Source organism: Macaca nemestrina, chromosome 1 (genome assembly GCF_043159975.1).
Source record: "Macaca nemestrina isolate mMacNem1 chromosome 1, mMacNem.hap1, whole genome shotgun sequence".
NCBI classification, from domain to species: Eukaryota; Metazoa; Chordata; class Mammalia; order Primates; family Cercopithecidae; genus Macaca; species Macaca nemestrina.
This window is the reverse complement of record NC_092125.1, coordinates 230,301,309-230,317,504: the sequence shown is the minus strand read 5'-3', so window position 1 is coordinate 230,317,504 and position 16,196 is coordinate 230,301,309. Positions and strand designations below refer to the sequence as shown.

Here is a 16,196-nt window from a genome sequence, read left to right as displayed (position 1 = left end):
TAGAAACTGACTGTGCCATTCAAGGAAATGCACATTGGTTAGCTTCCTAAGTTTTCGGGTCTCCAAACCAGTGACAGTCATGTGTCGCTTAGTGACATGAGAAATGTGTGCTCAGCCACTGCTGTGTGATCATAGAGTGTCCTTACACAAGCCTCGATGGTGCGTGTAGTTTTATTTATGTGTTTTTCATCTGGAAAAGCAAGTGTCCCAGCAGCATGACTGAACATCAATCACTTCCCCTACTTGATCTACAAGAGGCCAACGCCAAGAGCCCAGGCCAGGCTTCCAAACACTGCACAAGAATGTCGTGGGCCCGCTGTCAGGAAGTGTCCATCGCTGACCCAGACGCTGTTATGTGGTGCATGACTGTACAGCGTTTTCTCCCATAAACAGTTACCTGCCACGTAGCTACATGATTCAGAACATTTTGAACAGTTAATTTTGACATCTGAATAATTCCATAAAAACCGTAAAATCAGTTTGGTGTTGTCACAACAACATAGCATCACTTTACGACAGAATCACCTGGAAAAACAGAACAGCGAATACATACATCTTAAAAAATGCTGGGGCGGGCCAGGCACAGTGGCTCACACCTGTAATCCCAGCACTTTGGGAGGCTGAGGCAGGAGGATCATGTAATCCCAGCACTTTGGGGCGGCAGAGGCAGGCAGATCATGAGGTCAAGAGATCAAGACCATCCTGACCAAAATGGTGAAACCCCGTCTCTACTAAAAATACAAAAATTAGCTGGGCTAGTGGCACACACCTGTAGTCCCAGCTACTCGGGAGGCTGAGGCAGGAGAATCGCTTGAACCCAGGAGACAGAGGTTGCAGTGATTCCAGATCATGCCACTGCACTCCAGCCTGGCGACAGAGTGAGACTCCATCTCAAACCAACCAACCAAAAAAAACGGGTGAAAATCTAATGGGTAATTCAGCACTGCCACATAGAAACCTCGGTAAAACAGGCCAAACAAACGCAGACAGGCTGGACAGGCGGTCCTGGCGTCAGCGCACGACAGTCACATGGGGAGGGGCAGTGGCCAGGTCGGCCTTGGACGGGTACACCACCTTCAGGCTCCCTTCCAGGTCCACCACCCGGACCTGCTCCACCACCAGCGGGGAGGGCCCGTCCTTTCCAGCACTGGCATTCGTTCTGGGATCTGAAAGTTGTCCAGAGACTGCATCAGCTTCGGTATCTGAGAGTGATCCTTCCTCTTTATTTTCTAAAGTGTACTTGTTCATTTCTGCCATTTTCTGCAAATGAAAAATACCTCTTTAACCTGGAGATGAGAGGTGACCCAGGGAAGACATGCTGCTGTCAGCCAATGCAGTAAGCAAGAAAGAGGCAATCAGGACGGGTGGTAAGTCAGAGCAGAGCACCACTCACGCTCAAAACGCGTTTCTCAGGAGGAGCCACCACGCACTCACCAGAATGAGGGCATCCATGACATCCTTGCAAATCTGCAGACTGGTGGCACTTGTTACTTCCAAAAACAAATCAGAGGTCGTTTTCTTAACCTTAAAGAAAGATTTCAGAAAAGACAGTTATCAAATGTACACATCAGCAACTGCATCATTTGTTCTGAGGAAAAATCTACAAAACTGTGTGGCCAGGCAAAGTGGCTCGCACCTGTAAACCCAGCACTTTGGGAGGTGGATGTGGGAGGATCTCTTGAACTCAGGAGTTCAAGACCAGCCTGGGCAACACAGCGAGACCCCATCTCTACAAAAAAATACATCCCAGGATGTCGCGCAGCACTGAGCATAACAATGAACAGTGAGCCGCAGCTCTGAGAAGCCAGGGCCTTTGTCCCCTCCGGGCTGCGTTTTCTATTGCACACAATGAGACCTCACAATGCAGCAGACACTTGTGTGTGTTCATTCTTTTTCTTTCTTTTTTTTTTTTTTTGGAGACAGAGTTTGCTCTTGTTGTCCAGGCTGGAGTGCAAGGGCGCAATCTCGGCTCACTGTAACCTCCGCCTTCTGGGTTCAAGCAATTCTCCTGCCTCAGCCTCCCAAGCAGCTGGCATTACAGGCATGCACCACCACGCCCGGCTAATTTTGTATTTTTAGTAAAGACAGGGTTTCTCCGTTTTGGTCAGGCTGGTCTTGAACTCCCAACCTCAGGTGATCCGCCACCTTGGTCTCCCAAAATGCTAGGATTACAGGTGTGAGCCACCGCACCTAGCAGACTTGTGTTAATTCTACAGGGAACAACCTAGAAGACACACCAAGTTCACACACATGCCACCCTACCTTTGTCTTCTCACTGTTGGTTATTGGTGGGAAGGAAATCACATCACCGTCTGCATCCACAAGACACGGGTAATTTTCATTTCCATCCAGCAAGTGAAGGTATCTGTGTGGGAAGAAATACAAATGATAGGCCTAACTATAAAAGGTATATTGTACAGGGTATGGCGGCATGTGCCTGTGGTCCCAGCACTTGGGAGGCTGAGACAGGAGGGCTGCATGGGCCCAGGAGTCTGCTGGGCTGTGCTGCGCCCATGGACTGTCTACACTAAGTCCGTCATCACTATGTTGAGCTCCTGGGAGCGGAGGACCACCAGGCTGCCTAAGGAGGAGTGAACCAGCCCAGGTCAGAAACAGAGCAGGACAAAAAGCTCCAGTGCTGATCAGTAGTGGGATTGCGCCTATGATTGGCCACCTCACTCCAGCCTGGGCAACATGGCGCGACCCCATCTTAAAAACAAAAAAGAAAAAAGGCACAGCTGGGCGCAGTGGCTTACTCCTGTAATCCTAGCAGTTTGGGAGGCCGAGGCAGGCAGATCGCCTGAGGTCAGGAGTTCAAGACCAGCCTGGCAAACATGGCAAAACCCCGTCTCTACTAAAAACACAAAAATTAGCCAGGTGTGGTGGCAGGCGCCTGTAATGCCAGCTACTCAGGAGGCTGAGGCAGGAGAATCGCTTGAACCCAGGAGGTGGAGGTTGCAGTGAGCTGAGATTGTGCCACTGCACTCCAGCCTGGGCGACAAGAGTGAGACTCTATCAAAAAAAAAAAAAAAAAAAAAAGGCACACACCTGAAAACATACCTAAAGGGTAAACTGGACGAATCAAAAAGTTTTTTCCACAAATGAAGTGTAATATCAAGGGCCAAAGCATCACAAGCCTCAGAGAACAAAGTATTCTGCAGCCTATGTTTACAGAAATCACTGGGCTAGTTATGGATGATCATCTTGCTTAGAGCAGCGCCAAGGACCCTGACTTGGACACCAGCAGCGAGGGGCACCCAGCAGCGAGGGGCACGGACTGGGCTGGCATTTATGTCGGTTTCCTAATGGCTACTTTCTATTCTATCCTGTCCTGCCCCATCCCGAGGGCAACCCGCCTCCTGCGGAATGGCCAATACCTCCGCTCCTAACACCTTCCACTTCCCTCACGTCAGGGCCATCTAGATGACAGACTGGTTCCACAACGTCTCCTTTCAGAAGAGAATGCTTTCTTTTTTTCTTTTTACCCTGTAAGAAGCTTCCGGCTCTGGTAGCATTAGGTGTTCCTGAGGAGCACAAACTAACTCAGTGGAGGCTGGCATGCTGCACCTCCCACGCCCGGCCCCACCCCACCAGGCGCGCTGCCCACCTGTGCAGGCCCGACACACTCTGCCGCTTCTTCTGCTTCCTCTGCTCCTCGGCCTCCAGCTGCAGCTGCCGCACCAGCTCCTTGGCCTTGGCTTCTTTCCGCCCCAGGGGAACAATCTATTGGGCAGAAACCCATAAACTCCACTAGGGTCACAGCCACAGAACTCGCCTGTCCTGTCGATTACAGCCTTAAGCCTCCACGAGCCCTCCCAACTCCCACCCTCATTCATCTCTACAGCAGGCAGGGAGCATCCCACGGGACACGCAGCAAGAAGCTGCATGCAGGCTGCGATCGCAGCATCCCTGGGAGACCTGACGCCCAAACACACCGATCCTACCGAGGCAGGGCTTAACCTCAAACCCAGCCATGCACAACCGTTTCCAGAGGTCTGCCATCCTCACAAGGCCAAAAGAGGAGAGAAAGCCTGAGCAGCCGGGACCGCATGCACTGCACAGAATTCAACATCCAGGATAGCACCACGATACAGCAACTCACACTACTGCCAACCCCATGCACAGGGTTTTACAATCGGGACAAAGACCAAGATTTCTGATTAAAGGGTAGTGAGCGAGTGAAGGAAACCATTTTCCCACAACTGCTCCTCCACCGAGTCCTCTCACAGCTGTGCACCGCTTCCAGGAACTGCAAACGTGGCCTGTTTCATTATTTCATGTCTTTGCAAGAACAGCATCGGATTCTACTCTAAAGAAAATGTTCAGGCCAGGCGCGGTGGCTTATGCCTGTAATCCCAGCACGGTGGGAGGTAGAGAAGGGTGGATCACCTGAGGTCAGGAGTTCGAGACCAGCCTGACCAACATGGAGAAATCCCGTCTCTACTAAAAATACAAAATTAGCTGGGCGTGCTGGCGCATGCCTGTAAACTCAGCTACTCGGGAGGCTGAGGCAGGAGAATCACTTGGACTCAGGAGGTAGAGGCTGCGGTGAGCTGAGATTATGCCATTGCACTCCAGCGTGGGTGACAAGAACGAAACTCCATCTCCAAAAAAAAAAAAAAGAAAAGAAAAGGTTCGGGCTCCAGTATTAGCACAGCGTCTTTCAACACCAAGGAGACCCTTGAGCAGACCCTGCAAAGGAGGCTGCAACACCTTGAGGTCCTGTGGGGGCCGGGCACAGTACAGCAGGGGCCCTTTGACAGCGCGGAGCTCGTGGGTGGCAAGGGTGGCGGCCGTCCTCTTCTCACAGAGATCTTCGTGGAGCTTGGTCTGTAACACAGGAGCAGTGATGAGCGAGGTCTTTTGTGCCCAGCGAGGGGTTCACGCTTGACCCTCGGCCGGGCTGTGCACCAGGAAACCCTCCCAGTCCAAGGTCTTCAAAACCCCACCACACCCCTTTCCGAGACGGGGCTCCCCTCCAACTCCTCTCCACCCGGCCAGCCAGGCACTCACGCTGTGGAATCAAGATAGTTTTCATCAGGAAAACTATCTTAACCTATCAAACAGCACACTTTCTCCCTTCTCTAATTCTAGACGTAATATTTGAGATTTTAAAGAATCCATCTTGAACTTTAAATAAAGGCTAAGCTTTAAGTTTTAAAGCCCTGGCTGTGGTGCCTGTTCCCTTCCTCCCTAAACTGCAGGCAGAAGGACTCGCATGACAGTCACTCTCGGCCTGCCATGCACTGTCACTGCCACTGCGGGGCACGCGGGACTTTCCCCTGGGCACAGATGTGGTTTATATTTTAAAAGTTGGTCAGGTGTCACAGAAAAACAACAAACTGGGAAGTTAGTCTTGCCAAAACCTAAACAATTCACAGAAGAATGTGCTGGCAAGAGTTGATGACTTTAATACTATCTTACATAAAACAAAATGTGTCATTTACTGCAGAGGTCAGAAGATCCACCAAAATATCAAAAAATCAAGGAATCCTGATTTCTTTTCCTTTTTTTTTTCTTTGAGATGGAGTCTTGCTGTGTCAGCCAGGCTGGAGTGCAGTGGTGTGATCTCAGCTCACTGCAACCTCCACCTCCCAGGTTCAAGTGATTCTCCTGCCACAGCCTCCCCAGTAGCTGGGATTACAGGCACTCGCCACCATGCCAGGCTAATTTTTGTGTTTTTATTATTATTATTTTTTTTTTTGAGACGGAGTCTCGCTCTGTCGCCCAGGCTGGAGTGCAGTGGCGCGATCTCGGCTCACTGCAAGCTCCGCCTCCCGGGTTCACGCCATTCTCCTGCCTCAGCCTCCCGAGTAGCTGGGACTACAGGCGCCCACAACCGCGCCCGGCTAATTTTTTGTATTTTTAATAGAGACGGGGTTTCACCGTGGTCTCGATCTCCTGACCTTGTGATCCGCCCGCCTCGGCCTCCCAAAGTGCTGGGATTACAGGCGTGAGCCACCGCGCCCGGCCAATTTTTGTGTTTTTAATAGAGATGGGGTTTCACGATGTTGGCCAGGCTGGTCTCGAACTCCTGACAGGTGATCCACCCACTGCAGCCTCCCAGAGTGCTGGGATTATAGGCATGAGCCACCACACCAGCTGGAACCCTGATTTTCAACTACAATGAAGCTATCCAGGAATTAGGATAGGCCAGGTGTGGTGGCTCACGCCCATAATCCCCACACTTTGGGAGGCTGAGGCGAGTGGACTGCTTGAGGTCAGGAGTTCAAGACCAACCTGGCCAACATGGTGAAACCCTATCTCTTTTAAAAATACAAAAAAATGGCCGGGCGCGGTGGCTCAAGCCTGTAATCCCAGCACTTTGGGAGGCCGAGACGGGCGGATCACGAGGTCAGGAGTTCGAGACCATCCTGGCTAACACGGTGAAACCCCGTCTCTACTAAAAAATACAAAAAACTAGCCGGGCGAGGTGGCGGGCGCCTGTAGTCCCAGCTACTCGGGAGGCTGAGCCAGGAGAATGGCGTAAAAACCCGGGAGGCGGAGCTTGCAGTGAGCTGAGATCTGGCCACTGCACTCCAGCCTGGGCGACAGAGTGAGACTCCGTCTCAAAAAAAAAAAAAAAACAAAAAAACAAAAAAACAAAAAAACAAAAAAACAAAAAAAAAAATTACCCGGACATGATAGCGGGCCCCTGTAATGTCAGCTATTCAGGAGGCTGAGGCAGGAGAATCACTTGAACCCAGGAGGCAGAGGCTACAGTGAGATTAGACTGTGCCACTGCACTCCAGCAGTGGAGACAAAGCGAGACTCCTGGAAAAAAAAAAAATTAAGATAAACCATTAACCCCATATGTGGAGGAGCAAGGGATAGGGCCAGTGACTAGGACTAACCAGGCCAGGCTGCGGGCATCTGGGAAGAGGCCATCTCCAAGCTGGGGACACCTGCCTCCTGGAGGGGACTGAGGCCTCACCCCTTCCTCAGCAACACCTGAGCCAGAACCTGCTCTATTCCCTCTTTGGAGCTGAGGAGACTTAGGCACACAGACATCTGGCTGGGCCCCACACTCCACTGCTGCTCCTTCGGACACGCTGGCCCCAGGATGTGTCCCAGCCTGCGGCATCCCACACCTCTGTCCTCATCATCTGAGGACCCCACGGGCACCCACCTGTGAGGTGAGGAAGCGCTTGAGCGCATTCCCCGGCTGCAGGTCCATGCCTCGCACCACGGCCCCCACGATGTAGGGCCGCACGTCCCGGACCTCGGGGCTCACTCTGACTGTCAGGGGTGCGGGGTTTTCAGAGACGTGCAGGACCCTGAGCAGCAGCCGGCCGGCATCTCCCACGTCCTGCTCCTCCCCATCGCCGCCCTCCCGCCTCTGCTTCCTCTCCCTCCTCTTCTTCCGGCCGTCTTCCTTCTCCGAGCCCTCGGCACGGCCCTTGCCCTTCCCGCCACCGCGGCCTCCAACGCGCAGGTACTCCAGGATGGATCTTGTCTGGCAGCCGCTGACCATCTTCTCCAGGCGCTTGTCTCTCAGCTTGTTCCCGCGGAAATTGATCTCCTTGAGCTTGGGGCAGTCCGCAAGCTCCGCAGGGATCTCGCTCAGCTGGTTGTTGGAAAGGTCCAACGTCTGCAAAGAGAAATGAGGATGCGTCAGACCCCCAGACCCTGGGAAAAGAGTCCAGGGTCAGCTCCAGAGGCAGGGGGACCACTCATCACTCACAAGAGCCACCACTGGCCTGTCTGTGGGGACGTCCCTGGGGAACCACAAGTTATTCACCTGTGAGTCGCTTCCCCAGCTGTGCACCCCCACATCAAAGGCACTATCCAAGGAGGCCCTCCGAGGGGAAGCTGTCAGCCACGGTTAACAGTGATCTCTGCAAAAGCTTCTGACTCAAACATGTCACCCTCTTCAACAACCACAGCAGCACTGAGATCAATCATCAGGTTAGAGAACAGAAAGGCGACAAGGGATGAGGGATGTCTGTCTGTGAAACGTGACCTCGTGTCAGGACCTACCAGGACTGCTCAGGTGAGAAGCAGGTTCCCCAAAGTGGTGGGGTTTTTTTTAAATTAAATGAGCTAAAAAAAAAAAAACAGCAAAATCTCTCAAGAGCATTCTTCTTCATATTGAAGTACAAAATTGCCCACAGTGACACACACAATGCTCTCGGGGGAAGGAAAGGGGAAAGCCAACTTCAATGGCGATGGGTTCTCAGCCTTTGTCTGACCCAGGGCAGGTGCATCGGGGCCACCACCGTGTGCCACACAGATGCCCAGGAAGCCCCGTGGCCCACAGGAAAGCTCTTTCTATGACCATGACTGATCAGACTTTGGCAAAACGTGCAGGAGACCTCACTGAAAGCATGGAAGGGGTACAGTGGCACCGGATGCACTCGTAGGATGTCTCTCCCAGGGTCTGGGCAGTGCAGGGAACGTGTGTGCGAGGGCAGCCACCTCCATGACATGAGGCTGCCGCTGCGGGTTCAGGCAAAAGGGGCCCATCCGCCTCCACTCTGCTCTTTCCTGGCTTGGTACCCAGGCCCCACAGCCTCACCCCACAGGCACTGCCAGAAAACTCTTCTGTCCCAGCTTCCTCTAGGGCTGAAGGAAGACCCTGCTTGGGATGTAAGGCCTGACCCTCGGGGGTCTCTGGCAGCCTGGGTGCCGGCTCTGCCCCCAGAGAGGAGGCAACAGCATGTGGGCCCCCGGAAGCCAGCACTCACCCTTGGTTGGTGTGGCTGGTGAGTCCCAGTCACACTGTGTGTGGAGGAGACAGGTGGGGCTGGACCTGATTGACTCTGAACAGAGATGGGAGGGGCTGATTACCCAGAGGACACCTTCTGCTTCGCCTGGAATGGACGGCAGGGGTGATGGAATTTCTCAAGCCCCAAGTTGTGAAGGAAATGAAAAAAGGAACCTGCCGGAATCCTCTGGCTCAAGCAATCAAGCTGCTCAGTGGCAGGTAAGGGCAGCATGGCTCAGAAATGCGACGGTGCTCACAAGCGGGAAGGGCGGCACGGCTCAAACATGGGAGGGTGCACTGGACAAGTTCCCACAGGGAGAGCAGAGACCCAGGGAGGAAGCGGACAACTTAACAGTCAAGGAAGAACAGCGTGTGTAAAATACAAGGGATCAAGTGCCCTCCGGGAGAGAAGGGGCAGTCTAAGCAGCAGTGGTGCCTGCTGGGGAAGAACGGGAGGCGGGGGCTGAGACCCAGCCCAGCTGCTGAGCACTACCTGAGCTACGCGTCCATCGGCTCTAACAGAACTGCCACAATTTTGTGCTTCTCCAGACAGGACAGGATGGGCTGGGCTGGTGTGGACTGGTTGGACTGGTGACTCCAGCCCAGACCTCCCTTCCAGCCCCACATGGGACGGGAGACAATCTACCCCTGGAATCCAGGTGGTCTCACAAAGTACCAGGAGCCGTATCACCAACACTGTCGCCAGCCTGCAGTACCAGGAACAGCGCGGCCGTGAGCTCAGGCTTCTAGAGCTCCTCGCCTCCCTGTCAAGAGCCCTGGCTCCAGCGTTAGAACCAGCCTGGGCCAGCAGCCCAGGGCACAGCTCGCCTGGCAGAGGCCACGGGAAGCTCTCGGGTTGGAAGGTCGTGGGTGCGGGCATCTGAGGTTCTGCTCAGTGGGCTTCTGCACTGCCCTAAGGGGCTTTGGTCAAAAAGCTTGAGTTCCCCTCAAGTGAAACCTCCTTACTGCCTGCAAACATGCAGTGGAGCGTCTCCCCCAGCTGACGAAGAGCAAGTTCCTTAAGACCCAGGACCAGCAGCAGAGGCAAAGGAGGCAGGCAGGGCCCCACTGGGGCGCCCATTGCAGCCCGAGCCAGGTTCAGCCCACAGCCTGCAGTAAGTCCCCAGAATGACAATGGCGGGCACTCGGAGAAGGGTCTTCCTTCCAGGCAAAGACTGTCAGAGAAAGGGCATCTGAGCAGCTCAGGACCTGCCTGGAGGCTCTGTGGGAGTTGGGGGACAGGAAGGGAAGCGGGGGAAGGAAAGCAAGAGGGAGGGCAAGAGAGTCACCATCTGGGTGGGGTGCAAAGCCGCAGATGTTGGGGAGTCCTTGTCAGAAATGCGAAGCCCTGCTGACGAGGTCACACGCTGGCCCCTCAGCCCAGCGCTGGGCACCCAGTGGCAGCCTCAGCAGGAAATGAAGCCAGAGGTTTCACATATGAAGGGTGGGATGAGGGTAGCATCAGTTTTCAATTGTGCGAGGGAGTAAGCAGGAGCGCCTGCAAGGATGTGAGGTGCACACTGGCTTCAGAGAGGATGAGTTACACGGGGTCGCTGGGGGTCGTCCTGACACCTGATGGGACGAACTGCCATCACCTGTCACCTGGAGCTGACACTCTTCTGCAGGAAACACAACCCCCGCGGTGGCTAAGCTGATGGCAGCAACATGGGGCCTGACTCTGGCCTGGCACACTGGCTGCCTTCCGGGCCCATGGCTTTTGCAGGGGACCTGCTGCTGGGGAAGGATCCTAACTTCATGGTGGCGACAGGCTTACATAAACCAACCCAACAAAGAGCGCCAGTCCCTGAGTGAGCCCCACTCCCTCCGGCAGCAACTGAGACACTCGGAAGCGGAGGGGAGAGCGTCTGGCTTCAGGAGGGTTCGCGTTGAGGCTGAACTCCCCGTGCAGCTTGGCCTTGGGAGGGGAGTGGCCCAGGGCCTGAAAGGACATCTTTACTAAGGCACCGTCCTGCCCACATCAGCTGTTCAGGTAACATCTGTCCCACCCATCCCTCATTCCCACACGGACAGCACCACAGGCCTGCGTGATGGCCACTTACAATGCAGTCAGGAGAGGTGTGACGTGCCCCCATCCTTGGCTCACCACAGCGCTGGCAGCTGGACCCCACAGGCCACAGCAGCGGGAAGCAGCCGGGGAGGGCCAGCCAGGTGCTCTCAGAGCTCAGCAAGTCACGTGGCTCTGAGGCCAGGACGCTGGGGAAGCCAGGCTCCACGCAGGCAGAGCTACAGGTGAGGCCACAGGACAGCAGAGGCCTCGTCCCCAGTGGCTGGGAGGAAAGAGGGTCAGGGCCTTTGCACTGCAGGTCCCAGCCCAGGCTTGGGGGTGCTCCCTGGGGAATGGGTGTGGGGATGAGCACCAGGAACCAGGCTGAGCTGCTTCTACTTGCAGTCTCGTCCCTCTGGGCGGGGGAAGGACAGGCAGAAGCCCCTGTGCTGTCATTCTGGCGGCCTCTAAAGAGCCAGCCCTCCCAATGAACCGGAACTGGGCTTGCACTTAGTTAACCCACAAAACGCAGGAAAGTGGCAGGTGGCACGTTCCAGGTCAATGCCTGAAGAGCTGGCAGCTGCTGCTTTTGTGCTGAGGAGCCCTGAGCCCTGCGACAGAGAGGGAGGGAGAGGCCCCGAGATGACACATGGAGAAGCCCACCCACCCCGGCAGCCCAGCGCTGAGCCCATGCCAGCTGAGCACAGCCACACAACCGACCAGCAGCAAGAGCTGCAATGTCCACTGTCCAGCGGAGCCAGCCCAGAGTGCAGGGCTGCTGCTGCTTTAAGCCTCGTGGTTTCAGAGTCAAGCAGCCACGATGACCAGCACCACCTCCGGTCTCCCTCCCTCTTCGTGTCCTGCATTACCCTCCCAGCCTTCCTACAGAGGAGTAAAAGAGCTTTCAAGAGCCAACGGCACGCAGTCACAGAGAGGCAGGGCTGGAGCCCATGCCTTCTGTTTTTATTCCTTTCCTCCCCCTTCTTTCTCTCTCCTTCTTTTTGAGATGAAGTTTCGCTCGTTTCCCAGACTGGAGTGCAGCGGCGCCATCTCGGCTCACCGCAAGCTCTCCCTCCCAGGTTCAAGCGATTCTCCTGCCTCAGCCTCCCAAGTAGCTAGGATTACAGGCACGCGCCACCATGCCCAGCTAATTTTGTATTTTTAGCAGAGATGGTGTTGAACTCCCGACCTCAGGTAATCCGCCTGCCTCAGCCTCCCAAAGTGCTGGGATAACAGGCGTGAGCCACAGTGCCTGGCCTTTCTCTTTCTTTAAGACAGGGTCTAGCTCTGTTGCCCAGGCTGGAGTGCAGTGGTGTGATCATAGCTCACTGCAGCCTCAACCTCCCGGGTTTAAGCGTTCATCCCACCTCAGCCTCCTGAGTAGCTGGGACCACAGGGGCACACCACCACACCCAGCTAATTTTTCTATTTTTTGTAGAGACAGGTTTTTGCCACGTTGCCCAGGCTGGTCTCAAACTCCTGGGCTCAAGTGATCCGCCCGCTTCAGCCTCCTGAAGGGCTGGGATGCCAGGCATGAACCACTGCACCCAGCCTGCCTTCCGTTTCTGAGCTCAGTTTTTTGGTTTTCTACACTCCCCATCTCCCCACAGCACCAGGAAGGACATCAAATGCATTGGCCTTTGTGTGCAAAACTCCAGTGTGTGTAGCTACATTGCTGGGCACAGTTCTGGTAGCCACTCCTCAGAAAGGTCCCCAAAAGGACATCTGAGTCCAACAAGGATTCCAATAGCTCTTGCATGACCCTCCAAGAAACAGGTCTCCTGATAGCCACTGGAAGCCTAAAATGTATGAACAGAATGGCCTAGGGGAAAGGGCACTTGGTCACCTCTTTTGGGATTTGGAAAACAAGACACACTCTTTGACTTGAATGACATTGTTTTGGGCACCACAAAGAGTACTGCTTTATTGGGCAGGTGCTAGAGAGAGCTGTAAACACAATTTTTTTTTTTTTTTTGAGACGCAGTCTCAGTTTGTCACCCAGGTTGGAGTGCAGTGGCGCAATCTCCGCTCATTGCAACCTCCACCTCCTGGGTTCAAGCGATTCTCCTGCCTCAGCCTCCCGTGTAGCTGGGACTACAGGCATGCACCACCACACCCAGCTGATTTTTGTATTTTTTAGTAGAGACAGGGTTTCACCTTGTTGGCCAGGATGATCTCGATCTCTTGACCTCATGATCTGCCCGCCTTGGCCTCCTAAAGTGCTGGGATTACAAGCGTGAGCCACCATGCCCAGCCCACAACACTTTAAGAGTTTGAATACTGAAAGACATCTATGAATTTGAAAAGAAAGATTGTAACCGACTGGGCGCTTACATGATGTAAGGTACAATGTTAAGATACAGGCCTACTACATCAACATTCTGGAAAACCAAAAGTATCTGTCAGGTGGGAAAGTGGGGATAGACCGTGTTGTACCCAACATCACACCTTTGTCCTAGAGGGATGCCTACAGCCCCGAGGACCAAGGAAAATGCCAGTGAACTCACCTCTTCCAGGAAATGCCAATGAAACCACCTTTGCAAAACCTGTAACAGTGACAAAATTACGGTGGTGGAAAAGATCTGATCTAACCAATCCCCATCTTCGGCCTTCAAACTACCTTTTTTTTTCTTTTAATTTTTATTTTTAGACAGAGTTTCACTCTTGTTTCCCAGGCTGGAGTGCAGTGACATGATGTTGATTCACCGCAACCTCCGCCTCCCGGGTTTAAGCGATTCTCCTGCCTCAGCCTCCCGAGTAGCTGGGATTACAGGCACGTGCCACCACGCCCAGCTAGAGACAGGGTTTCTCCATGTTGGTCAGGCTGGTCTACAACTCCCGACCTCAGATGATCTGCCTGCCTTAGCCTCCCAAAGTGCTGGGACTATAGGCATGAGCCACCAGGCCTGGCCCTTCAAACTACCTTTAATTATTCCTGGGCTTGGGCCAAGCTAACTTTGGGAGACATTTATAGTTTAAATGATAATAATCCTTCTATAAAACTCAATTGCCTTTGTAAAGCTAATGAGGGTCCACCAGGCTAGGAGGATGGAAGAGCCTGAATTCTGCTAAAGTGCAAACATATATGACTGTCAGTCATTATTCTGGAGATGACAAGATATGTGACCTCCCCAATTACTCCTGCAGATAACATCACTACCAGTACTGTAGAACCTAAGATTGGCCTTCGGAGCTGTCTTTTTCAGGGTTTTTGCATGTCTGATCAATGGCACTACCTGAAACCAAAATGAGCTCCCGTGGCCCCACCCAGAAGTGACTCAGTGAGCAGGAGGGCCATTTCCCACACCCCTACGATTGCACCTCAACCAATCAGCAGTAAGCACCCATTGCCTAGCCACCCTCCCCTTCCCCCAGACTATCCTTGAAAAACCCCAGCCTCCAAATTTTGGGGGAAACTGATTTAGTAATAAAACTCAGCCGGGCGTGGCGGCTCATGCCTGTAATCCCAGCACTTTGGAGGCTGAGATGGGCAGATTATGACGTCAGGAGATCGAGACCATCCTGGCTAACATGGTGAAACTCCATCTCTACTAAAAATACAAAAAATTAGCCAGGCATGGTGGCAGCGCCTGTAGTCCCGGTTACTCGGAAGGCTGAGGCAGGAGAATGGCGTGAACCCAGGAGGCGGAGGTTGAAGTGAGCTGAGATCGCGCCACTGCACTCCAGCCTGGGCGAGACTTCATCTCAAAAAAAAAAAAAAAAAAAAAAAATGGAGGAAGAAATGCAGGACTGCCTTAAGGATGAAACCAAAAGAGAAGATGCAGAGATGCAGAGACCATCCGGCTGGGTTTAGGTTGTGGTTCTGCCATGTGGCTTCCCCACTATCTTTTAGGCAACAGATTTAACGGGGCACCTGTTATAGGCCAAGCATTATCCCGGGGCCTGGGGATCCCAGATTAATTAGTAAACAGACCCTGGACAATCTAGTCTGGAGAAAAACCCAAGTTACTTGCTTACTTTGCGCAAGCCCTTTGACTTTCTGTAAAACAGCAATAACCACTCCTACCTTGGAAAGCTGCTATTAGGATGATGCTATTAGGATGAAGTGAAATACAATCTTTGAGATCACAGCATGTGGCATTATGCAAAACCCAGGGTGCCCCCTTCACCACAAGACTCCAGTCACTTCACAAGTATTAGATACAAAAAAGACAGGTTTCGACGCCCGACCTACGGGAGAAGCCAAGTTTGCTAACAATTACAAAATAGCGTACCACGTGTAAAAGTCCAGTTGTTAACAGAATGAGGGGGAGTTCAGAGACCACCTAGTATGTTGGTGTGGCCAGGAGAAGGGGGAGTTGGAAGGCGGCAACTACTTCCCAGGGTGATGCCCCCGCAGTTGGCTCCTTTCAGCCTTGCAGGAATTCCCTGGGCCGTGCCCCAGGGGGCGTCACTAGGAAGGGCTCGGTCCCGAAAGGGGCTCCTTCTCCAGGGCTATTCCAAGGCCCCATCCCGCCCCGCCCGGGCAGCTCCCGCTGACCTTGAGCGAGGCCAGGTGGGCGATGTCGGGGCTGAGTTCTCGGAGGCAGTTGTCAGCAGCCGCCAGTTCACTGAGGAGGGGCAGCGCGCCGGGGCGAAAGAGCTCGGCCGGGAAGGAGTCGAGGCAATTGCCGGTAAGGTTGAGGCTCTGCAAGCGCGGGGCGCAGCGCGCCAGGTCGGCTGGCAGCTCGCGCAGCCGGTTGCCGCTGAGGTTGAGGCTCTGCAGCTGCGGAAGGCCAGGCGGCTCGGCGGGGCCCAAGCCTTGGCCCGGCGGCAGCGCTTCCAGCGCGTTGCCCGACAGGTCGAGTACCCGAAGGGCAGGCAGCGGCCCTAGCTCGGGGCTCAGGCCGGGCCCCAGCGCGTTGCGCCGGAGCACGAGGCTGTGCAGCTGCGGCAGGCCCTGCGCCAGGCCAGGCCCCGGCGCGCGCAGGCTCCCGCAGCCGCTCACTTCCAAGTAGTGCAGCAGCGGCAGGGTGAAAAGCCGCGGCGGCAGCTGCCCACCCGCCGCTCGCACTCGCTCCTCCAGCCCGGGCCCCGTCAGCAACAGCTCCCGCCGCCGCTCCCGCTCAGCCAGCTCTAGCTCCGGCCAGGCCTCGGACACCGCCGCCGCCGCCATGGCGCCTCAACTACTGGCAGGCACCCACCCACCAGGGTGCTTCCGGGGCAGCGCGCGCCACTTCCGGCCTGTGCCGAGAAAGCCCATAGAGAAGTCGCCTGGCTGCTAGAGTGCCCCCGCGCGTGCCATATCGGAGAGGGGCGTCTCCTGCGTGGAGCGGGGGAGAGGCTGGGGAGCGGCCCGCTCTCTCCGCGGGTGGGGGTGAGGGTGGGGGCTATGACCCCAAAAGTATCTGAGACAGGACTCAATGAAATGTAAAAAGTTTATTTTTCCAAGTTTAAGGACACACCATTGTCACAGCCCTAGGAGGTCATGATGATGGTGCCCAGGGAAGATGGGGTGCAGCTTGGTTTTGTACATTTTAGGGA

The 16,196-nt window shown here is 54.4% G+C and overlaps 1 protein-coding gene across 1 annotated transcript; it reads right to left on the bottom strand.

Annotated features, from left to right (window-relative positions):
* Nucleotides 1–155: 155 nt before the first annotated feature.
* Nucleotides 156–15,855, bottom strand: LOC105496662 (leucine rich repeat containing 47). The gene is made up of 7 exons (XM_011767190.2): nt 15,214–15,855; nt 7,130–7,591; nt 4,714–4,830; nt 3,608–3,723; nt 2,263–2,365; nt 1,435–1,524; nt 156–1,260 (listed from the first exon to the last, which is right to left on the bottom strand). The coding sequence occupies exons 1-7, from the start codon at nt 15,826–15,828 to the stop codon at nt 1,012–1,014; spliced, it is 1,752 nt and encodes a 583-aa protein (XP_011765492.2). The 5' UTR covers nt 15,829–15,855; the 3' UTR covers nt 156–1,011.
* Between the last annotated feature and the right edge of the window lie 341 nt (nt 15,856–16,196).